At 35.1% G+C, this 26684-nt stretch overlaps 1 protein-coding gene across 4 annotated transcripts in view; it reads left to right on the forward strand.

Moving 5' to 3' along the window:
- LOC136853958 (endonuclease/exonuclease/phosphatase family domain-containing protein 1-like) overlaps positions 1–26684 on the forward strand; it is a 185585-nt gene that overhangs the window by 107033 nt on the left and 51868 nt on the right. For all 4 annotated transcript variants that reach the window (XM_067129877.1, XM_067129886.1, XM_067129859.1 and 1 more), the window contains 2 exons: positions 13358–13493; positions 21231–21333. In XM_067129877.1, the coding sequence (XP_066985978.1) occupies positions 13358–13493; positions 21231–21333 (239 nt within the window). The remainder of the gene's footprint in view (positions 1–13357; positions 13494–21230; positions 21334–26684) is intronic.

A 26684-nucleotide genomic window follows, 5' to 3' on the forward strand; every position in this document is an offset into this window, starting at 1 on the left:
CACCAAGAAGAGGTAATTTTTTTATTTTTCAAAATTGATTTGAGTGAGGATAAAGGCTTTAAAACTTACAAATACTGTAACATTATTATTCTGTTAGCATTGTGTAAATTAAGTTTTTAATTAGAAATATGAACATGGCTGCTTTTTAAGAAATTTGTATTTCTTTGCACTGTTTTTCTCTTGGAAAGATACAAAAAGGGATTTTAAATCTTTTTTGGCACGAGCAGCATCTCAAAGATATTATATTTTTAAAGTTTGACTAAAATGTAAAATTGCTCCCACAGAAAAAGATTGCTTTTAGCACTCATTTTTTTAGTCACAGGAGATTTATTATTCATGCGCATGTCCATAGAAATTATTTAAATTTTAATTTAAAACTTTCTGTTCTGTTAATCAATGCTCAAATAAGGCATGATATCCTGACATCAGTCTTAATGAAATTGCAAATGTCTCAGGCCATGCATGTCTATAAGGTTAAATCATGGATGAGGAAATTTGGTCACAGAAACCTGCATTTTCTTTGAATATAATCATCTTAAGTGTAAGTATTTCCTACCTAATGAATTTTGTTTTCAGGATATATATTTGGACTAGCTATGTAAGATTCACTTGCTAATGTAATAGTCATCATAAATTTAAAATATATTTACAGATAATGTCAAATTTTTTGTTGACAAGTAGATTCCATTTATTCTCATGACTGTTGAGTGAAGTTTGTATGCATTTTATGTGTGAGTGCTTATTATAGCAGGGTACTGGCTGTTATCAGAGAGAATTTTCATGAGAGAGATTTAAATAGAGCCTCATTCTTTTTTAGAAGCAGATAAATGCTTTAATTCCTGAGATCATTTTTGACCAGGATTGTTTATTAATCTTGGGTACGGGGATGATGGGACTACTCTAAAAATGACAGGTTTGTATCTCTGGATAAAAATACTGTGTATAAACATCCCGTTGTCACCTCTGCAACATATCTCTGGCTTAGAAAGGCGATTAACCCCTAAGTTCATCAATTTTATTGGACCCTGGCCACATTAGAGAAGATTAACTCCCTGATTTCTCATCACTTTGACCTGGGATTGGGAGAGTGGAGATTAGCTCTCGAGTCAGTGAGATTTTGATATCATTCGACCCTTAGCCCAGACCTCTCTTGGTGGAAGCTAAGGCTCAAGTAGAAGAATGATGCTTGTTTCAGGAGTATTTGGTATTGTAATTGTTTTAAAAAGTTGGACAAACCTACAAATGCAAACTGTATATATTGTGGGACCCAAATCTTGCCTTTACTTTGGACTCTTAGCTAGCTAGGCTACTCAGGTCATCCATATTACTGTAGAGTACTGCATATGATACTGCTTTGATTCTTAGTTTCCCTTGGGTAATAAGTTGCATCTGGACAAACTGTGGTGGGTAGTGTTTCTCATGGCTGTAGCAATTGTAAGGCTAATGTAATTACTATGGTTGTTGCACACACATGGACTGGGCTAGGTAACGTTATTTATTTAGGGTTCACAATTAGCTAGTTTAAGAAACCCATTTAAAGATGAAAATAGAATTGAGGCATTGCATGTTATCTGTGAACTGGACAGATGCTTTCATCCAGAATTACTTTCACCAAATATCAAGTAAGTGCATGTTTGTGAAGAGACATCAGCTATATCAGTTCTGGGCTTTGTTGTTCAACTTCTGCAGTGCTCCACAATGTTATTCACTCTCTTCAGTGCTCCACAAATTTTTTCATGGGTTATAAATTTGTGAAAGGTTATTTGGCTGTGCAAATATTTTAATAGAATCCTTATCTTGGTTAATACTTGCATTTTCTAACCTTCATCTTCAGGGTAACATTCCATGGCTGGTACAAAACTGTGAAACCTGAGGGTTCTTTTCTGTGTAAAAATGACTCAGACAAGAACTGTGAGAGGTATGCATATGAGAGAGAGGAAGTAGCAGGAAGAATATTATACTTTTTCTTCTCTTCAGCAACCTACTTTGTAATATTTGGTAAACACAATGGAGGCTGAAAGTGGGTTTGAAAACTGTTTGGCTTCTTAGATTTGAGATCTCCATTTGTTATAATATGGCAGACTTTGCTAAGACTTCTGGAACTCCTGGAGGTGATGGTACTGGAAAGGAGGAACATGAGGTAGGCACTAAAGCCTTATCTTGTCTAGGATTGATTGGGCACCACTCTTATGCAGGCACCCTTTCAACATGGGACCTCTTAAGGGACAATGCGCTTAAATAATTGGCATTCCATACAGCTTGCCATGCTATATAATTAAAAGTAGAGTTGATTATATTCTTTTAATCCTTTTAGTCCCATGAAGCAAGTTTGGTCTTCACGTACGCCACACAAATTATGTAAGTACCATTCATGGTAGGGTAAGAAGTGGACATTAGAGAGTCAGCAGTTACTAATGTTATTCGTAGAGAAATAGAATACTATGAACAGTAGACTAGAATTTTTATTTCAAGATTTTCAGGTATTTTTTTCTTTTTTGTAACTACTTACTGGAAATTTCTGAAACATACCTACATACCCCATACCCCATGACACAACTTGGGTCATCAGGAAAGACTGCAGTGATATTACAATACTGGACCAAGAAGGGGTGTTGGGTAGCAACAACAGCTCTGTATATCCCTGCTGATCCAAAGCATTCAGGATCTGGGTAAAAAAAGAAAAGAAAATAGGAGTAAGGTACCCCAAGTAAATAGAAGTTTTGCTTGGCATTTATGAACCAGCAGCTTTTGACAACACAATGTTGATGATGCTAACAATACCCCCACCAGACAAGGAAAACCCTGTTAATTGAAGCAAGATTCCATCTGAAAGTGAGGATTTACAAAATTAGAGCTTTATGGAAACAGAGTTAAATGTATTCCTGTCTAAAGCTTCAAAATAAATGTATGGCATTCTCCAAAAATTTGATTTCTTATTTGTAGGAAAAGTTACTTATATTTAGAGACCAAACTGTTGTCAAAATAAGGAGGGTAATGAAAAAAAAAATGGGGTATTGTGTTTATTTCCTTCTACTGTTACTTTTGACCTGAAGTTTAGTGACAGAACAACTTTCATCTATGAGTATTAGGGGTTCCTTGCCTGATAGTTTTGTCTGCAGACATGTTCTTAGCCACGTCCGTGATGTTGGGATGGACATTTATCTAATCACTGAAATTCCATGTCTTGCTCTCCTAGGAGGACCCACATACGTCGCTCATCTTCCCGAGTCTGTGGACATGACTTGCCAAGACCGAGGATTTGTGCTTCTGTTTCTCATTCTCCTGAAAGGGATCACGTATGTTGTTCGTCTTCACACATCCTCGTATGTGACTGTTTTTGACCGAGGACTGATGCATGGCCATATTCCTACGTTCGTGGACATGTCTCTTTGATGACAGTCAACAGCCAAAGAAGTGGACGAACATCCTGTCATCCCATTCATTCTGTTATACCACTACAGACGTTACTCAGCCCGCATCATGGCTGAATTCGTAACCTCACAAAGATACAAAGATAAACTTATGCATGAAGGGTTTATTTACACAAGGGATAGGACAAGATGAAATACCACATATTGGAAATATGACAAAAGAAAAACGTACCGGCAGAGTATATAGTGTCAGTAGGTGATGATGATAAAATGGAAGTGCGGGTAACTAAAGAACACACACATGCACCACGATGTGAAGAAGCTGCAGTTCATAAGCTGAAAACAAACTTGAGGCAAAGAGCTGTGGAACAGCCAGCAACACACCCAGCTACACTCACCCGCAAGGAACTTGTAGGCTTATCTGACTCCGCAATTGCAGCTTTACCTGAGCATCAATCCCTTCGCCAACAAGTAAAGAAGAGCAGGGCCTCAGTGATGCAAAGTAACCCTAAAAACATAACAAGCTTACAGATAATTCTGCCTTACGTAAGTACAGTACAATATCTGGTCGTCCGTTTCTTTTGCACGATAATGGGGGAGATACACCAAACAGAATAATTATATTTGCTACTGAAGACAATATCTGTTACTTGTTTTCCTCAAATATGTGGTATATTGATGGAATTTGTGGCTAAGACTCAAAATACCTCGGTTCACAATGACAGATTTGCCGCATTTTCCATTCCTTCCCTTAGGGATTTTGTTAACAATGATCCTCAGGAATTACTGCTTTTCCCTGTTAGAGCACTGTGTTGTTATCTGAAAAGGACTCGTCACTTAAGACCTAGGTGTCGTAGACTTTCTGTTAACACAGGCTGAGCCAAGAAAGAAGTGTCCAAGAATACCATTTTGTTTTGGCTATGTAAGGTGATTAGGCAGGCCTACTCCTCATCGTCAAGTTCTGTTACCAACACTGTGCATGCTAAAGCATATGACATCAGAGGAATCAGTTCCTCTCTGGCATTTAAGAACTTGTCTATTCATAGGATTTTGAATGCTTGTTCTTGGCTTCGACCAACCATATACACTTCTCCCTGCAGGACATTGCCCACAGGCCCTTGGGCACTTTTTCCTTGGGTCTGGTGGTGGCTGCTCAACAGATTGTGTAGATCATCCAGTGTCCCTGGTGGGACAGTTTGTATCTTGCCTAAAATGATAGTATGGAAGAGGGATTGAGTGAGATGACTGGTCTCTTTTCTTTCCCATTTTCCTTTCTTCTCTACCTACAGGCAGTTTGAAGAATAAACACATATGCTGGAACTGGCTTGATGCAGTGAGTGTTGCGGCCATGCTGTTACAGCATTTATATGTTCCATACAACATACAAATATGCCTCTCAGTAGCATTTACTTCTCCAGCAAGGGGATTGAGGAGTGGTGACAAACCCATTGCATGTGGTTGACATGGGTTGTTGCTTGAACAGATATAGTTCTCTTTAACTTCCATATATGCAGTGAATCTGAGACGTTACATTGTATTTTAACCCAGTGGACTGGATGTTAGATACCCACATATATAACTACTCAGAGGCTTAGGTCCCCTTCCTTAGAACTGTAATTTCTAGGAAGAGTGACCAGGTGTGCTGAACCTCCAGTCGGTTCAGGATTCTCATACCTCCCTCCAAATGTGAGTCTTTCCTAATGTTAAGACCGAAGGTTTGTTCTGCTTATGAACAAATGACAGATTTTTTATTAATTTGTATTTTTCATAGCTAACAAACCTGAGGTCTTGACATTGACTGCCTACCTCTAGCCACCCCTCTTATGTCTTATCCTGGGTTGGAAGAAAGACTGGATACGTCACGAGGTTCTAGCAAGGTCTCTGACTCACTTCCACCTCATCTACATATTGGATGCCAGATGCCACAGATTTCCTGCATAAATAGTTTTTGATTGTTTTTAACTGGTTTCCAGCTGGCACCAAAAGATTTATCCTAATGTTAAGACCTCAGGTTTGTTAGCTATGAAAATTACAAATTAATTAAAAATTTGTCATTTTTCTCAGTAGATGTAGTTTGTCTTGTTTCCTCTTGATAAAGGAATGGGGAGAATGAGCCCTTCTGTGGCTATTGCTTGGTTCCACTGACTGTTAGGCATTTGCTGGTTGAGTGTCCCAGTCTAGTGGAACTTAGGAATCGTTTTTTATCATATAGCAGTGAAGTAGGTGGTAATTATAGCATGGCATAACTGTTGGGAGAAAGTATATGTATTAATAATGTTATCTCTTTTATCAAAGAAGCTGGTCTTCTCAAGTATATTTGACAGCTGTGCTGTCTTAGTATATATATATATGCAGGCAGTCCCCGGTTATCGGCGGGGTTTGGTTCCCGACGGCGTGACGACAACCAAAAATCGCCGCTAACCGAAAATCGGCGATAATAGCACTGATCACCGGTTAGCAGCGCCGATAACCGGTTAACGGTGCTGCCGATAAGAGGCGATCAGCGCCGTTAACTTGTTATCAGCGCCAATAACCAGTTATCAGCGACGAAAATCAGGTTAACGTCGTCGCTAGACAACCGCCGTAAAACCGGATCGCCAGTAAGCGAGGCTGCCAGTAACCGGGGACTGCTTGTATTTTTCTTAAGCTATACTGTTTATCGGATCAAATTTATTAACCCTTAAACGCCTACTGGACGTATCGTACGTCGACTAAAATTGTCTGTTGGGTGCCAAGCGGACGTACCGTACGTCGACTACAAAAAATTTCAACCTTCGGTCAACTTTGACTTGACCGAAATGGTTGAAAAATGCAATTGTAAGCTAAAACTCTTACATTCTAGTAATATTCAATCATTTACCTTCATTTTGCAACAAATTGGAAGTCTCTAGCACAATATTTCGATTTATGGTGAATTTTTGAAAAAAAACTTTTTCCTTATGTCCGCGCGGTAACTCGGCCGAAAATTTCAGAAATTCTTTCGTCATTTTGTCGTAATTTTTGCAGTTTTATATTAGCCGTTACGTAAAGTTTGACATATGAAAATGTGTGCAATTTCATGTAAAATACAACAAAATACAACCCATGGTTGTAGCTTTTATCAGTTTGGAAATATTTTCATATAAATCTCGATAACTGCCAAAATTTCAACCTTCGGTCAACTTCGACTTGACCGAAATGGTCAAAAAACGCAATTGTAAGCTAAAACTCTTACATTCTAGTAATATTCAATCATTTACCTTCATTTTGCAACAAATTGGAAGTCTCTAGCACAATATTGTGATTTATGATGAATTTTTGAAAAAAACTTTTTCCTTACGTCTGCGCCAGAAATTCTTTCATCACGTCGTAATGTTTGCACCGTTTTATATTAGTCGTTACATAAAGTTTTATATATGGAAATGTGCACAATTTCATGTAGAATACAACAGAAAATAACTCATGGTTGTAGATTTTATCAGTTTTGAAATATTTTCATATAAATCATGATAACTGCCAAAATTTCAACCTTCGGTCAACTTTAACTCGACCAAAATGGTAAAAAAACGCAATTATAAGCTAAAACTCTTACATTCTAGTAATATTCAATCATGTCCCTTCATTTTGCAACAAACTGGAAGTCTCTAGCACAATATTTCGATTTATGGTGAATTTCTGAAAAAAAAAACTTTTTCCTTACGCCTGCGCCATGCGTAACTCGGCCAACATCTCAGAAATTCTTTCGTCACGTTGTCGTAATGTTTGTATCGTTTTACATTAGTCGTTACATAAACTTTTTTATATGAAAATGTGCGCAATTTCATGTAGAATACAACAGAAAATAATTCATGATTGTAGCTTTTATCACTTTTGAAATATTTTCACATAAATAACGATAACTGCCAAAATTTCAACCTTCAGTCAACTTTAACTCGACCGAAATGGTAAAAAAACGCAATTGTAAACTAAAACTCTTACATTCTAGTAATATTCAATCATTTACCTTTATTTTGCAATAAGTTGAAAGTCTCTAGCACAATATTACAATTTATGGTGAATTTTTGAAAAAACATTTTCCTTACGTCCGCATGCTGTAACTCGGCCAACATCCCAGAAATTCTTTCACACGTTGTCATAATGTTTGCACCGTTTTATATTAGTCGTTACATAAACTTTTATATATGAAAATGTGCGCAATTTCATGTAGAATACAACAGAAAATAACTCATGGTTGTAGCTTTTATCAGTTTTGAAATATTTTCATATAAATTATGATAAATAGAAAAATTCGACCTTCGGTCAACTTTAACTCGACCAAATGGTTGAAAACTGCAATTGTAAGCTAAAACACTTACAGTCTAGTAATATTCAATCAATTAGCTTCATTTTTCAACAAACGGGAAGTCTCTAGCACAATATTTCGATTTATGGTGAATTTTTGAAAAAAACATTTTTTTACGTCGGCGCGTTATGGATTCATGCATCATATTGTGATAATATTTTCTCGTTTTACAATTTGTTATATACCAAAATCATCGCAATTTAGTGTACAATACAAAAAAAAAAAAATAATCTGTTAGCTTTAACCGTTTTGCTCACAGCGCGATTTGTATAAAATTATATATGAAAATTTTTTTTTGCGCTGTCATATATTTCAATATTTATATATGTTAATATTTTTTTTCATTTCTGATGGTTGCATACTAAACTTCAGGCAGTGAGAAAAAAAGGAGCCAAAAATGAACTCTTAATCTTAAAAACTAAGCGTGCTGTGATTTTTTGAAAAAAACTTTTTTTCCGCTTCGGTGCTAACTCCCGAACGCCGCCGGCATACGGGAGACGTTTTTGTAAATAGAGGCTCGACGTTTAAGGGTTAATAGTTCTTTTTAGCAGAGTTTTATATAATTTATTTTAGTTAGTTTTCTTTTTTGTTTTTTCATTTTAATCAAATTTATATGTAGTTCTGTTTAGCAGAATTTTATTTTTAATTTTTATAACATACTATAAAAGTGAAAAGATCACATTTAGTATATGGCATCGGTGACCCTGGTAGTTGTGACGCCAGATAACCCACAATTAATCAATCAATCAATCCTTTTGATAAAGCTTCAGATGTCAGGTGTCCTTTGTGGTTGCTAGAATATATTTTTATTTTTGCTGTTTACCCTTAACAATTGAAATGAATGATTGAGAGATTATTACAAAGACCTAATGAAAATAACAGCAAATATTGTCTTCAGAGTTCAAAGAAAGTCCAGAGGTTACGGCATTGACATGTATCTTCATCTTTGGTGTTACCTGGACTGGAATGCACCTTGAGGTGACAGGTCAACAAGAAGTGGGACTTGTTACTTTCCATATCTTGATGAGGACTGACACCATTGAAGAGTTAGTTTGGCCCTCAGAGGACAGAGATCTCCATCTCCAGAGCACAATCCATGATATCCTGCTTCATCTTTGCCCCATTGACAAGTCACAGATCATTGCTAATTGGTCATCTTGGATTCCTGGTTCCTTGAGAAGCTGGGTAGTCAGATTTGGATCTGCAGCCCTCATTCAGCTGCTATTTTGTTGGAAAGCAGCCGTATCTTAGTATATCAAAGTTCCATCAGGATCTTGATTTGGGGAAAGATATGCAGAATCTGGTTTCCAGCAGTTGGGGAGCTCACCTGTTGGATTTTGAGGCCAAGATTGTTTGTTGTTGCCTGAGAAACAAGGGTGCATAAACTTTCTAGAATTGCAGAGGTTTTCCTCACCCTTCAAGTATTTGTGATCACTGTGTGTGATTTATGCATTTGGGTTATATTCAACAGTATTACCCCTGTCACTTATTGTAAAGACTGTCACTTATTGTAAAATCAAGGAGAGACTTGGTTAGTCTCTCTCTGAGCTGGCAGACACAATTAGCAGGAGCTATTAGGTTCTTCCCTCAGAGTAATCCTTTGGCTTGGATGCACGCAGGGTCTTTTGGTAGGCATGGGGACACCTTTGATGGAAATGTTTTTGTGTTGAATGCCAGACTATTCTGTTATCCTTAATCAAACTCAACAGCCTTGCTACTGGAGGCAATACTGCAAGTCTTGGATGACCTCAATATTTGTACCTTCCCCTGTTTGGCCTGCTGTGTCTGGTTTTAGTCAAGTTTCAGACTTCAGCAAACTCCCAGGTGACATATCACTTTTTTTTGGCTAAAGTGAGAATGGTTTCTAGATCTGAGCTTTATATAATGTTTACATCCCCAGACTCATTCCCACTTGAAGGAGCCTTCTCATGTGATGTCATTTTTATTGCTTACTCATTAATCCAAAATTACTTCATGTGTTCATCCAAAATTTCTTCTTATTCAGAATAGCCTCCAAGACAGAGACCTTCTAGAGTATGCAGTAGGTTATCTATCACTTAGCTTTACCAGAGAGAGTGGGTGAGCTTTGCTGCCTGGTGTAACAAATAGGGTAATCATTTATTTGAAGCCTTTAAGGTTTTCTTCAGTATGGTGCAGATATAGGAAATGGTCAGAACATTTTGGACTTGTTATTTTGCCCAGTCCATGCCTAGGCTTTTACTCTGGTTCTGTGTAGCCACACTAGACCCCTTTTGAACCCTTTTTGACTCCTCAAGGATTTAAGTAATTTACCCAGAAATCTTCTGATGTATTCTTGTTGAGGCCTGGTTAGGTATCACTGTAGGACATGTACCTGTTGGGAGGGATGTGGGCTACTCTTAATTTTCTTCATGATCATCATTCCTTGAATTTTTAATACATTGGAGGCATATTTTCTTGGACTGGAGAGTGGGAGCTTTTGGAGTTTCATGTGTCTTATGTAGCCTATTGTTTTCCTGAGAACTCTTTAACCCTAGATACTGCAGTTTTGCACTTTACCCTTGTTGAAGGTAGTGCCTTCAGTGCACTTCACACAGTAGGCATTACAAAAAGGTGTTTGCAGCATCCCTTTTGCCCCTAGTTGCATCTACTTTTTAGCCTTTTGCACTATAGTACTGTACTTTCATTCTCACTTCCTTTCTTCAGTCTTGTTGTCCAACACCTTAAACTGTTACTTCTCAGTGCAACTGTGGGGTTGTATCCCAGTTCCACCTTTAGAATCTTGTACTGCATTTTCTTATTTTCTGGATCTCATTATCTTGCTGTCCAAACATTGTAACTCCCTCCTTTTCTGTCTTGACTGCTGAGTGCCCAAAACTGCCCCAGTGCTTGGGCAGCCTAAACTTAATAAATCAGTCAAATCAATAGCTCTTTACAACTTCACTCCTTGCTATGTAAAAGCACATAACAAAGTGAAGTCAGCAGCTCCAACTGCAAGTCACAATGTCTTATTACACAGCCTAAACTGCTAGTTGCAGTCTGCATCTTAACCCTTTAACGCCGAAGCCCTATTTACAAAAACGTCTCCCGTATGCCAGCGGCATTCGGTGAGTTAGCGCCGAAGCGGAAAAAAAGTTTTTTTCAAAAAATCACAGCACGCTTAGTTTTTAAGATTAAGAGTTCATTTTTGGCTCATTTTTTTGTCATTGCCTGAAGTTTAGTATGCAACCATCAGAAATGAAAAAATATCATTATCATATATAAATATTGGAATATATGACAGCGAAAAAAACTCGTATATAATTGTATACAAATCGCGCTGTAAGCAAAAACGGTTAAGCTAATGACTTAATTTTTTTTAGTTGTATTGTACACTAAATTGCAATGATTTTGGTATATAACAAATTTTAAAACGATCAAAGCAACACAGAGAAAATATTATCACAAAATGATGCATGAATTCTTAACGCGCGGACGTAAAAATTTTTTTTTTTTTTTAAATTCACCATAAATCGAAATATTGTGCTAGAGACTTCCCGTTTGTTGAAAAATGAAGCTAATTGATTGAATATTACTAGACTGTAAGTGTTTTAGCTTACAATTGCAGTTTTCGACCATTTCGGTCGAGTTAAAGTCGAATTTTTTCTATTTATCGTGATTTATATGAAAATATTTCAAAACTGATAAAAGCTACAAGCATGAGTTATTTTTTTTGTATTGTAAATGAAATTGCGCACATTTTCATATATAAAACTTTATGTAACGACTAATATAAAACGGTACAAATATTACGACAACGAGACGAAAGAATTTCTGAGATGTTCGGCCGAGTTACCGCGCAGACGTAAGGAAAATGTTTTTTTAAAAAATTCACCATAAATTGAAATATTGTGCTAGAGACTTCCAATTTATTGCAAAATGAAGGTAAACGATTGAATATTACTAGAATGTAAGTGTTTTAGCTTACAATTGCGTTTTTTGACCATTTCGGTCGAGTTAAAGTTGACTGAAGGTTGAAATTTTGGCAGTTATCGTGATTTATGTGAAAATATTTCCAAACTGATAAAAGCTACAACCATGAGCTAATTTCTGTTGTATTCTACATGAAATTGCACACATTTTCATATATAAAAGTTTATGTAACGACTAATGTAAAACAATGCAAACATTACGACAACATGACGAAAGAATTTCTGAGATGTTCGGCCGAGTTACCGCGCGCAGACGTAAGGAAAAGAATTTTTTTTTCAGAAATTCACCATAAATCGAAATGTTGTGATAGAGACTTCCAGTTTGTTGCAAAATGAAGGTACATGATTGAATATTACTAGAATGTAAGAGGTTTAGCTTATAATTGCGTTTTTTTACCATTTTGGTCGAGTTAAAGTTGACCGAAGGTTGAAATTTTGGCAGTTATCGTGATTTATATGAAAATATTTCAAAACTGATAAAAGCTACAACCATGAGTTATTTTCTGTTGTATTCTACATGAAATTGCGCACATTTCCACATATAAAACTTTATGTAACGACTAATATAAAACAGTGCAAACATTACGACAATGTGACGAAAGAATTTCTGGCGCGGGCGTAAGGAAAAAGTTTTTTTCAAAAATTCACCTTAAATCGAAATATTGTGCTAGAGACTTCAATTGGTTGCAAAATGAAGGTAAATGATTGAATATTACTAGAATGTAAGAGTTTTAGCTTATAATTGCGTTTTTTGACCATTTCGGTCGAGTCAAAGTTGACCGAAGGTTGAAATTTTGGCAGTTATCGTGATTTATATGAAAATATTTCAAAACTGATAAAAGCTACAACCATGAGTTATTTTCTGTTGTATTGTACATGAAATTGCGCACATTTTCATATATAAAACTTTATGTAACGGCTAATGTAGAACAGTGCAAAAACGACAAAATGACGAAAGAATTTCTGAAATTTTCGCCAAGTTACCACACCCGCTGGCGTAAGAAAAAGTTTTTTCAAAAATTCACCATAAATTGAAATATTGTGCTAGAGACTTCCAATTTGTTGCAAAATGAAGGTACATGATTGAATATTACTAGAATGTAAGAGTTTTAGCTTACAATTGCGTTTTTCGACCATTTCGGTCGAGTCAAAGTTGACCGAAGGTTGAAATTTTTTGTAGTCGACGTTTGCTACGTCCACTAGGCATTCAACAGACAATTTTAGTCGACGTTTGCTACATCCAACAGGCGTTCAAGGGTTAATAGGGTCATGATGAACAATCATTGTATTAAAAATTAGAATGCATACTTATCAGGTAACCATAACAGAGTGCAGTTCTCCCTTATCCACACTTTATTTTCAAGATGGGTTTTGAACATAATGCTGTAGGGTGGTATGATTTAACAAGCTGCTGTGCCCAGAGACTGTTCTTATTAGTAAAACTATTTATGAAGAATGGGTTTGTATGAAAAATGTATTGTGAAAACATTGGTTCATTTTACGATTTTAGTGTACATCATATATTTCTGATGATTATATAAAGTAGCAATATACTCTTGAATTGTTTTAGTTTGCTGTAATAAATTTCTAGAGAAGATCAATTAGCTAGATTTCTTACACTATGCTTGCCAGTTTTACTTAAGAGCTTATGTTGGATTATGATTTTTAGAATTATATTTTTATCTTTTGACTAATTTAATTGTACTTTGTCAAAGGTCACAGACGAACACACTCTGCACCCCTGAACAATGAAGGAAGTGGCAGGAGACCTTCAGTAGATACCCCTTTTTCATGTGATGCTAGAGTCAGTGTGGATTTCAGTTCTGAAATATATGAACTACTGTCCTTACGGTTGGTATATATGACTTTATTTTAATGCTGACTTTGTATAACAATAAATTTATAGAATAGGATCATCTTTTACCATTATTAAGTTAATTGGGAATTTTAAACTAATACAGGCAGTCCTCGGTTTACGACGGGGGTTCCGTTTTTGCGCCACGTCGTAAACCGAAAAATCGTCGAAAATCGTCATAAAACCTTAGAAAACCTTACTTTTAATGCTTTGGGTGTTTAGAAAATGATGTAAACTGCATTTTTATTGAGTTTTTCATCAAAAAAACCTCCAAATTTTGATTTTTCTGCCGTTTTGGAGCCATATTTCTTCCGTTGGACTGGTGTACAACGCGTCGTAAACCGGGAATTTCTGATTAATATATTTGAAAAGCGTCGTAACCTCGGAACGTCATAAGCCGGACCCGTCGTAAACTGGGGACTGCCTGTAATTGCACTAGTTTTGAATACGAATATTTAACCCCTCTGTGTGTTTTCCTTCCAGAATTTTTCTTTATGCTTGTAGTGACATTTCTTCCTGCATTTTTATTATATATTAGAGACTTATACAATAGACACACAATATACACAAGTTATATATGATTTTTCGTGACATTAACTATGGCAATATTTCACTAAAAGATGTTTAAAATCTCTGTTGTCACTCATGCACTTCCACCTCCCCCCTCCTTCCAAGACTCCTAGCACCCTGCTTGTTTAGGTGGCCCCCTTCAGAGAGCATCTGCTTAGATCTGACTCATAACTCAGTCTTCGGAGTTGCTCCACGAGTACCTCAAAACCCGTCTAAAAACACTTTGAACTACCTATTTTGATAGTTTAAACACAGAAAAACCCTCTAAAAATGCTTATACCTGAGTATTTTAAGTTATATCACCAAAAGTGCATTTAGTCATGAAAATGTTATGAAAATACAGTAATTAGTGATATTTTTCAGTGAAAAATGCCGTGAATGGGTGAATTTTCCGCAAATAATGGGTAGATATGTTCCACAGAGAAATCTGTGAATACGTGAGTCCGCGAATTGTGAGAACGTGAATACGGGGGGTTTACTGCAATTCAAGGGGAGAAGCTAGGGACTTAGGCTCCTCCTCTAAGGGTCAGGCTTATCTGCTTGGCCAATCAGTACCAACAGTACCAGACCTCTAAGGACGTCCTATGGAAAGCCCTTGGCCTATGCCCAACAAGAGTTCCTAGAGACACACCTTCAAGGTTGGAATTGAGGCAAAAGGAGATGTTTTCAAAAGGGAGCAATGTCCAGTTATCAACAGGGATTCTACAGAACACACCTCCAAAGTCAAAATGGAATAACTAGGAGGAGTTGCTAAATATAGGGGTCAGCAAATATAAGTAGAAACACAAGAGACAGTGCAGCAGGGAGAGAGAGAGAAGACACAAGAAAAAAGAGGGGAGTGAGAGTGGTCTGTGGAGGTGATACCGTGAGCCTCAAGTGTTTGTGGACTGGATAAAATTCGTGAGTGCCCAGAGACTAATAAGAGATAAATCTTAAGTCTAAGTTTCAGACTTATAAAAGTTACAAAGTGCCTTATTAAAAGACTCAGTCATTTACGGCTACCCACATACAAGGAGGAAGAAAGCTTAAAAGAAATAAAAGTTACAAAGTGCCTTATTAAAAGACTCAGTCATTTACGGCTACCCACATACAAGGAGGAAGAAAGCTTAAAAGAACTTTTAATAACTAGAATAAAGTAATTTTAAGGAACCATATTTCTCATTTCAAACCAAAACTCTAAAAAACTTTTGTAACTCCAAGACAGGAAACACAGAAGTTACCAAAGAAGAGAACCTCCTCCCCGATAAAATATACATTTATACAGGCAGTCCCTGGGTTACGTTGGTCTTGGCTTACATCGTTCCGAGGATATGTCACTTTTAAAATATAAAAAAAAAAAAATTTGTTCTGGGGTATAGCTACAACATAAAGTCAAAATTTGGAGGCTTTTGGATGCACACCACATCAGAATGCAAGTAAAATACTGCATAGTACACCCAGAGTATTAAAGGTAAGGCTTTCATCACTTTATTTCTCATATTTATACATTTTCTTGTGACTTTCCGGGTTACATCGTTTTACTGGTTACAGCGCAGCTTCAGAATGGAACCCTGATGTAAGCCAGCAACTGCCTGTATATATATATATATATATATATATATATATATATATATATATATATATATATATATATATATATATATATATATATATATATATATATATATATATATATATATATATATATATATACAGGTCTTTTGAAATTAGAGCCCCCTCTACAGCATAAACTAAAATTGATATGGACAAAAACAAAAGTAATTCAGAACAGGTATTTATTTAAGTTTCTCTCTGAGTATATAATATTTTGTGTGGCCATCATCTGCCTGTACCACAGCCTGCTTTCTTGAGGGGTATGATTTCAGCAAATCACAAAAGAGCTGAGACTCAAACTCCATTTTCTTGAGCACTTCAGTCACCTCTCTTCGCAGGTCGTCAAGGCTTGGTATAGCATCATAGTTCACTGTGCGTGCTTCAACACGATCCTTTAAGATACTACCAATGTTTTCACACACATTAAGGTCAGGGGAGGTACTTGGAAATTCACTTGACTAGAAGAAATCGATGCCACTGTTTCGAAGCAGCCCCTGTGTCTGAGAGCCTTGAAACATGGTGCCTTATCATGCAAAAATGTGACTTCTTCAACAGATAACACATTTTCAGGATCTTTGAGGAAAGGAAATACTCCACCAGTAAGCACAGTTTCTCTGAAGTATTCGCCATTCCATGACTGTCCTTTTTCTTTGATGATCCACATTGATCGTTTGGCTGTGAAACAGAAAAATTCCCAAACATTCAGGAAATTTCACAACTTGGCGATAGCGCACGTCAACGCTGATATCATCCAACTTTGCAGCCCAAATGATGTCATTTTTATGATTTGGCTTCCTGACTGTGTAAATGAAGAATTCATCTGATGCGGCAACATGCAGAAAGTCAGCTTCATCCCAATCTTTAAGAAATGAACCACAAAACCATGCACGGTCTCTCTGTTGCTGAGTGATGTTGGGCTTGCTGATAATATGAAATGGCTTGATACCAGATTTTTTCAACTCACGATATAGAGCGCTATAACTTCTCTTCTTTCCCCTTTTTGTTTCTAGTTCAAGCGCCAATTTTCTTGGTCTACCCACTGCCTCAGCTATGATGTCTTTTGACTCCTGAGAAAGGACTTCAGGCCTTCCAAGATTCTCACTCGTTTCGCGATGATACTCATATGGATTTTTGTTCCAGTTTCTTTTAACAAAAGATTCATCTCTTTTAATGTATTTAGCTATCCAGAAATGTGAAATGAAGTATGCGCCAGCATCCCTGTCCTCTGTGAAGGTTATAGCCCGGATTGGGTCAATCCATCCGATTTCCTCTGAGTTGTTAGCCATGGCTGTATCTAACTCCCTCACTCAGTCTGAAAATACAAGAAATGTAAAATGAAAAATAGCTTAATGGAAACTTAAAATAATGTACTTGGAGATAGGCTATAGCAGAAAACTTCATAACTTTCCATTTGTTCTGTGGAGGGGGCCTCTAATTTCCAAACACCCGGTACATACATACACGGGCAGTCCCCAGTTATTGGCAGGGGTTCTGTTCTGAAGGTGTGATGATAAACAAAAATCGCCGCTAACCGAAAATCAGTGATTTTCGGGGATTATCAGTGCCGAAAAGCGCCAATTTTTGGTTATCGGTGCCTCTTGTTAGGTATGTATTGGCACCAATACCCAATTATTGGTGCTTATAACGGAAATCAGCGATTTTCGGCGCCAAAAATTGCCAATTATCGTCGTTAGACAAGCGCCGTAAAACCGGATCACTGTTAACCAAGCTCGCCATTAACCGGAGACTGCCTATATATATATACAGTAATACTTTGATCTTACACGATTTGAGTTGCGCGAATTCACACACACACGAACTTTTCACTGGAACGTAACTAATGGACATACGTGATTTTTTCACAGACACGAAATTCTCGAGAAACCCTGCAGAAGTGGGTGTTAAATTTTTTAAGTAATTTACAAGTTTTCATGCCTTTATGTGGAAAATCTGTATGAAAAATGCATTTCATTCTTTTATGTGTAAAATCTGTATGAAAAATGCATTTCATGCTTTTATGTATAAAATCTGTATGAAAAAAGCATTTTATGTTTTAATGTGCAAAACCTCTATGAAAAATGCATTTCATATTTTCATGTGTAAAATCTCTATGAAAAATGCATTTCATGCTTTCATGTGTAAAATCTGTATCGAAAATGTATTATTTTTATTTTTGTACATGCATAAATATGATGCAATGGTAATTTCAGCACATTCACTTAGTGTACTTTTACAAGATGTGATACCCATTTGCAAAGTTACTGCACTTTTCAAAGATGATACCCCTGCAGAAAATGCTTGTTTAATGTTTGAAGTACATTTATAAGTTTTCATGCTTTTAACTGTAAAATCGATATGGAAAATTTATATTTATATTTCTGTACATAAATATCATACAAGTATTATGTCCATTTGCAAAGTCTTTGTCACAAGGACTTTACAAGACCTTGAGATGAGGTTGTACAGTCGCGCTCATTTGATAAAATGAATTCGTTTATGTAATATCAGAGATGTAACTAAGATTTGTATAAGTGTCATTCTTTGAAAATTACTCTGTTCACCTCGGAGAAAAGTGCTGGTGCAATCTGTATGTGCATGTAATTACAGCACGTTCAGTTGGTGTACTTTTACAAGATGTAATACCTAGTTACTGCATTTTTCAAAGATGATACCCCTGTAGAAAGTGTGTTTAATTTTTAAGTTTCGTGTTTTTAGGTGTAAAATCAGAATGGAAAACTTGTATTTATATATTTGTGCATAAATACGATACAAAAGCAGTACAGTTACTTTATTACAGTCTCTCTCTCTCTCTCTCTCTCTCTCTCTCTCTCTCTCTCTCTCTCTCTCTCTCTCTCTCTCTCTCTCTCTCTCTCTCTCTCTCTCTCTCTCTCTCTCGTAGTTAGCGCTCAAACATACTTTTACAACTTATTATTTCTCTGTACGTCATTACCTGTACAGTATATAATTTTAAATTGATTGAATTTTACCTGTACTGTACTACCTTCTACGAACATTATGTACATGTTTACGATATTTTATGGAATTGTACTTTTGTTGACTGACGACGTTTTGGCTAGTGACGCAAAGAAAATGGCATCCCATGAATTAGGGGTAACATTAGTATACATACGCACCTACTGTAAATGCGATATTATGACACTGTGCAGTACTCAATTTTTATGTCAACCATTTACTGTATTCCTTTTTTAAGGGTAATAAGCTAAATTTCAAATAAAATTACACTAACTTTAGTTCATTTAAAAGTTAGCTTAATACTTTGGGAGCATGATTGGGGTCATATTTAGTACTTAAACTCTGGAAATAAACATTTATTAGCATTTTTAAAGACCATGCCAAACTTACGCGAAAATTCACCTTGCACGAGGGGCTCCGAAACCTAACCTTGCGTAATTTCGAGATATGACTGTATATATGTATATGTATATGTATATGTATATATATATATATATATATATATATATATATATATATATATATATATATATATATATATATATATATATATATATATATATATATATATATACACACATACACATACAAACACACACATAGCAAATCCCCATATTCGTGGGGATGAGTTCCAAACCCCCCGAATAGTTAAAATCCATGAATACTTGCTACCCCAATAAAAAATCTTATAACTTCCTATCTTCAAAGTTCAAATACCAAATGTATACTAAAGGATCATCCTACATCAAATATACCTTAAATTATTATCCTATTACTGTATTAATCTTTGAAATTATATTATTAATATAATTTCAAAGTCATCTTAAATATTAGTACCCTTAAAAAATATACATACGTACTTCTAAGCCTTCCAGCCAAAGCAGAGAGAAAGAGGGTTACCACTTTGACTTATATTCAGCAAGGCTGGATGGGGCAACAGAAAGAAAGAAAGAAGAAGAGAGAGAGAGTGTTTATCTTTTCAATCTCTCTGACAACAACCAAATTTATGTTTGTTTTTTGTCCTCCAAAGATGTAATACCTGTACTACACATTTTTAAAACACTATTAATGCACACGCACACAAACATTATCTTTTCTTGAGAGCGAGAGAGAGAGAGTGAGAGAGAAATAAGTTAGAGAGAGGAGAATAACGGCTTACGAAATCAAAAGATTGAAATCTTTGAGCTTCTGAGGGCAACACTCCTTCCCCTCCGACCAATATGTCAAACTGTCAAGTAAATTGAGATTTACCCTCCCCCTCCTTTCTCAAGCTGATGATAAAAAAGATTGGGAAGCACTATTTGTTTGTTTAAAATGTTAAAAAATTTACTACACAGATGCATGGAATTTAATATTTGAAAATTAGTACTTATTAGGTAAATCATTTATTTATCATACAAAAGAAACATACGTACATATTACGTCGGGAAAATTCTCTCATCTAAATAAGAGAAAGAGAGAGATAATTATTATTTTTTTTAATGTTATTATTTAATTTTATTAAACTCAATATTAATATTTGAAAATTAGTACGTACTGTAAATCATTATTTTATCATAAAATGCACTCTCTCAAAAGGCTTATACTATCATCCTGAAGCACTTATATATCATTTTGATATAATTTCAATGGTACTTGATATAATTTTAATATTTCAGTAGTATCAATTTGAGCGTCTATGTTCCCTTTAATGAAGTCTGGTCCGTCCTGAATGGAGGGGAGAAAACCAGTTTCTCTCTCTCTTTGAGTTACGTATTATTTAACCTTACAGTATTATTATTATTATTATTATTATTATTATTATTATTATTATTATTATTATTATTAATCTTAATAATATTTGAAAATTAGTAAATCATTTTTTTATCATAAAAAATGTATTTAGTCATAAAAAAACATTGAAATACACTACAGTCTGCAAATTGCCGAATTTTCTGTGAATAATTTATAGATACGTTCCACAAAAAATCCTGCGAATCGGCGAGTCCACAAAGCATGAGAACGCGAATATGGGGGGTTTACTGTATATGAAAGAAGGTAAAATTTTTAGATATTGGTATGTACTGTAATATTTTTGTACTTAGGTGTAGAAATAGAAGTGGTTTAAAGTGGTTTATTGACACATATATTGGGCTTGAATACTATATTTTCCTGCTTAGTCTCAGTCAAATTTGCATTTACAGAATAGTGTTAACCTTCTCAATAGTGTTTGATATTTTATTTGTCTTTTAATGTGACTGATACTACCCCAGGGATAGAAGAAACTAGGTCAGGGTTTGAGAAGTTATAATTTAAATGTACTTTAAAGGGACGAAGTAGAAAGGGAATACCTGATAATTCTTGCTGTAAATCTGAGTAAAATAGGAAGGGTAACCCTCAATTCCATAAATACAGTAAGTGTAATAGATGTATTTTATGAAAATAGTAATAAAAAGATAATCTATTAGTTAAAATTAAAAAAAAAAGAATACCTGTATTCTGATAAGAGATTGTCCCTTTTGTTTAGTTTAACTTTTGTACTTTGGTGAAAAAAGGAACTTTTAAATTTTTTTTTATAAATTTTAAAATGTCAAGTAAACCTTAATGTTCTACAACAGATCCGAACGCCCCATCGTCAGTGAAGTGTTTGATGGTAATTTTAATGGCCGATCAGTCATCAGAATAGCTACTTGGAACCTTCAACAATTGACTAAAGATAAGGTTAGTTAATGTATTGTAATATGAGCAGTTTTACTCTCAGCAGTGTGAAGTGTGTTTGGCTTGACTGCTAGTTATTTTTAAAGTTTAAGAAGCAGAAATAGTACTCTAAAGGACTATGCACATTTTTTTGTTTAATGTATATGTATCTTTGTTTCTACGGAGATATAAACTGAATGCCTGTCATGTATGGAGTATCATTCAGGGCAGGCTGGAACACAGGTAGAATCTTGGTAAACAAGGGGGGTAGTCTAGTGGGGATGGCGGAAAAGTGGGGTACCCACGCTCTCTCCATCACGCTATTCCATTCTTTTAATGAAACTGGTTTTATCTATCAAGGTTTTGATAGAGGATCTTAACATACTTTTGAATTTGGTTATACTAGACATAGATTTATTTTTTATTGGAAACCATTACGAACAGATTGATGGGGTTGCCACTAGGGTCTCCATTGGCGCCAGTTTCAACAAATATTTTTATGCTCCAACTTGGGGGAAAATCACTGATCAGTCCACCAGGGTCTTGTCCTATTTAGTACAGATGTTATGTAGATGACACTTTTGTTCTTATTTAAAACAGAGTTGCTTCTGAGCGGTTTTAGAGTTGCCAATAATCTTCACCCCCATATTAAGTTTACTAGATGTTTTAATTAATAACTAGACCTGACTAACATTTCTCTGCTTCTTTATATTGCAAAGAAACCTACACTGGTCCTGACTCTAATTTTTACAGTTCCTCATTTTTTTAAATTTTTGCAAGGAGGTTTTCTTTTTCTTCTGACTGGATTCATTTTCACAAGGTGGAATATCCTAAAATGTGCTGTTTTAAAAATTGCAATTAAAACTTTTATTCGATAGATACCTAAAAATTTTTACTAATAAGTTTCAATATGTAATTTTGATTCTTGCAGTGCCAAAAACTTAATTTTTATGTCTTTACTATATACTGTTGGTGACAAGTTTTTAACTACTACTGTAACTCAGTTCATTGAAAACCCGTTTTGGTTTCTTATTCCCATGTTTTTTTAAGAATCCAAAAATAATTGGCTCTCTTTTTAAGTTTAGACACTGTGCCTTGCCTTACGCATTCTTTAATGTAATCTTGGTTCCATGAAAGGGCTGCTAAAAGTGGTAATTGACTTCCATTGTGGAGTTAGCCATAGAACAGGTTGTAATTTAAGAGTTTTCAAATATTGGGGAGCATGCAAAGAAAAACAAATCAACTATTTCCTATTGTGATTTGTATATATATATATATATATATATATATATATATATATATATATATATATATATATATATATATATATATATATATATATATATATATATATATATATATATATATATATATATATATACACACACACACACACACACACACACACACACACACACATACACTGTCACCTCAACCTATCAAACAGCTCGGGGGTTTGCCCCATCTGCTAATTAATGAAATCCACTAAGTAACGACCTACACAGTAGGGTACCTTAGAGTTAATTGTCATAGATTATAGTCTAGCATAATTCTATATAAATTATCTAATATCCTCTCCTAACTGGTAATTTGTAATGATTCAGCTTGCAGTATTGAATTACCATATATTCTCATGTATTATCCGACCTTATGTATCATGCAACCCCTAAAATTTCATCCCAAAACATGATTATCATAGTTCTCAGGTATCATTTGAACTGTATTTTTGATCACCCAGATAACATTAAGCTAACCTCCTTTCCTACATAGTTTGAAATCCCATCTTCTCTTTTAATAAATAAAAGTAAAATAAATAAAACTAAGCTTGACTTACAATGTTGAATTTCATTTTCAGCAGATTATACTAGTGTGGCTTTCAAAAAAGGTTACCAAACTTATGGCTTATGTAACAGCTCATAATCATCTCTTATAATTAGCAACCACTTAGCAAAAAACTGACATAAACAACGTCGAGTTTGGCCATAAACAGCCAAATTGTGAAACAGTTGTTTTGCAATTTTTAGGGACTTTAGTTTAATATATGTTAGTTTATATTTTTATACCAATTTTACATTTATGTAAAAAAAAAAATAGGTCTAGCAATAATCTGTTTTTTTAGCAACTAAAGATGATTCTTGTGATTATTTTGGTAGTAGGCTTCAATCAGCTAATTTTATAAACAAACATTAGCCTAGTGTACTTAAATGCACATGGCAGATGATGAGTTTTTTTTACATTACGATGATGATAAGATGTGATAACTATGCAGCATAAGTGGATTCAGTAAGTAAAATATCAATTTCATTACCATTACCTTCATCTTAAATACGGCTGTAATATCCTATTTGACTTAAGCAAGTGCATGCTGTAAGTGTAACACCCAGTTTCTAGTGTGTTGTCTCCAGAGATTAGTAGATTCTATAGATTTTTATGTTGACATAGTAGCTTTGTGGATGAGCGCAAGCTTAGTATGTAATACAGTGCATGTTCGGAAGAGTGCCATATCTATAGACTGCAGTAACTACAGGCCAATCCCTATTCTCTGTGTGGTCTCCAAAGTTGCTGAAAAACTTAATTTTAAACAACTATATAAGTGTGTGGAATCTAAAAGGTCTTTAGCTGATATTCAATATGCATATAGGAAGCAGTTAGGTACCTGCAATGCTCTTTTAGAGTTGATGTGCCTTTTGCAAGGGTATGTTGATAAGGGTTTTGAGTGCAGAGTAATTCAAATAGATTTTAGTGCTGCTTTCAATTCAGTAAATTACAAGGCACTTATTTATAAACTTCAGAATCTTGGAGGCAGCAGTGAGTTGCTGTGGACAGGATCTTTAGTGAACCAAGAAATATTATATCTGGATTTCCACAGGGTTGTGTTCTTGGTCCACTGTTATTTTTAGTGTATACAAGTGATATGGCTGTTGGCCTGGAAAACTAGGTTGTTCAGTATGCTGATGATGTAGTATTTGTGGGTGTGGTAAAGTCTCCACTTACAAGAAAAAAAGCTGCCCCCAGCCTCAGTGAATGGAGTCTAGTTGGTGGGATATGAGGCTGAACTCCGGTAAAACAAAAACATTATTGATTAGCAGGTCTTGTACAGATTTTCCACCTCATCCTCCCCTCCAGGTGGATGGGACTGCTGAATGATTGTGAAACTTTAACTCTTCTAGGTGTAACTTCTGACTCACACCTTACTTTTGAGAAACATCTAATGAAAGTTTCAGCAAATGCTGCACGAAAGTTAGGTATTGTTCGTGAAGCCTCATTTATTTATAACAGTGATAAAATCAGTGCAACCTGTTTTAGGTCATTTGTGCTTCCTTTGCTAGAATATTGATCTCTGGTGTGGATGCCTGCTTCTGGTAGAGATTTATCTCTTTTAGAAAAAGTGGTTTGTGGTGGTAGGTTTCTGCTTCCTGATAGTAGCAGTTATTACTTTGGGCCATCAACAGTCTCTTGTTTGTCACTTTTTCAAAAGTTTTATTTTAACTGAGATCTTTCACATTCACAATTGATCCCTGATCCCCTTTACCTGCTGAGAGCAACCAGATTTGCTGAACAGCAGCACCAATATGTAGTAAATATGCTGCACTGTCGAACTTCTCAGTTCCAGAGGTCCTTTACTCTTCACACCGTTGGACTGTGGAACAGCCTCCCAGAGGATGTCGTGCAATTGGAACATCAGAAGTCAAGAGAAGATGCATTGCATTACTACTGTAATACTGTTCTCCTTGCATTTTAATAAATTATTATCTATTTATTAATTTAATTTTTTTTTTTAATAAGTGAAATCTATTTATCTCCTCCTACTTCTTCCTAATGAACAACACATTCTTTGGAACCTTGAATTTCAAGTCAGTGGCCCCAGTGGGCATGTTCCATATGAATAGGTTTCATATTCTGAATAATAATAATACACATACACATTTTGTGTCTTATGTATGGTGTGACTTTCTAAAATCAGATCTAAATTTCCTTCTTAAAATATTGCATGCTACACAGTATATACAGTACCTATTCAGATTCAGAGCTGCATTAGCACAAGTTTATATACACTAAGCAACACAAGTGAAGAAACAGTTTTCATTAGATTTCATTCATTGAATTTATCATTTTATCTTACCAAAAACACAATCTTGTTAAATTTACTGTAGAATATGAAAATACAATGCAAATGATTCATATAAGTTAAGTCTGCAAACAAAATGTTCAGATACTTAAAAACACCATATATGTCCAAAGTAATTGGAATTTCTCAGATGGGTTTGTTCTTAGAGATCTGGAAGATGGAGTTGGGACTGCTGGCTGTGTTACTCCTTATCATGATGACAATATTTATTCGTTTTCCTCTGTGAACAGGATTATTATTGCATCATCTTAAGTGTTAATGGTCATTATTTTAGTTTCTACAAATTCATGTTTGTATTTCAAAGTGTTTAAAGTTAGCTGGCATATGTGGCAGTCAGTGTTGTGACAGTTAAGGATGGGTGAACTCTTTAAGTTTATTAGAGTCAGGGTGGTATTCTTTAGTTAATTCGACTTATTTTAACATTCTTTCTGCCTTCCTTTCTTTCGTGAGTCAGAGTAATAAAAACACACGTCTTCCCATTTATGTGCTTTATTGTCCAACTGACTACAGTCTCGCCATCTTGGGCAGGTTTGTTTATATTCTGGTATGCCATGACTGACCCAGCCTTCACTGATGCCTGGTGGTAAATTTAAAAATTAAGCAAATTATAAAAGAGACAAAACTGAGAATCACATATTTAGACCAGTGTTTTAACACCCCTCCTTGATGAACAATTTTGTTATAACTTGAAAAAAGAAAAAAGTTATTTTAAAAGAAAAAACAAAAAAAATATTTTGCTTTGACATACAAATATTTGAGTATATGAAATGGCATGTAAGCATACAAAAATAACATGATAAAGAGGGTAGAATGCCATAATAAAATTATTTGCATGCTTAAACGTCAAATATGGACAGTGTACAACAAAGAAAATATTCTAATTAAGTAAATGCAAATATTTAAGTACATGAAATGACATGTATTTATACAAAAATAAGATGATAAAAAGAATAAAATGCTGTTAAAAAAGGATTTGATTAGACGTCAAACCTTGGGTATAATATGCAAACAGCAAGTAATAATAATATAAGTACTGTAACTACAAATTAACATTGCAGAAATAATTGGCAAATATGAACTTACAAATTGACAATAATAAAACCATTATTTGGTATAAGTGACAAGTAAGGTATTGTCTAAATCATGGGCACTTTTACAGAAGACATAGTCCCAACTTAGTGATTAGTTCTTTGGTTCTCTCTGTACAGATGATCTTGCTAAGGAGACCAGCCAAATTCTTCTTTGA

This window comes from Macrobrachium rosenbergii, chromosome 3, assembly GCF_040412425.1.
Source record: "Macrobrachium rosenbergii isolate ZJJX-2024 chromosome 3, ASM4041242v1, whole genome shotgun sequence".
Lineage (NCBI taxonomy): Eukaryota > Metazoa > Arthropoda > Malacostraca > Decapoda > Palaemonidae > Macrobrachium > Macrobrachium rosenbergii.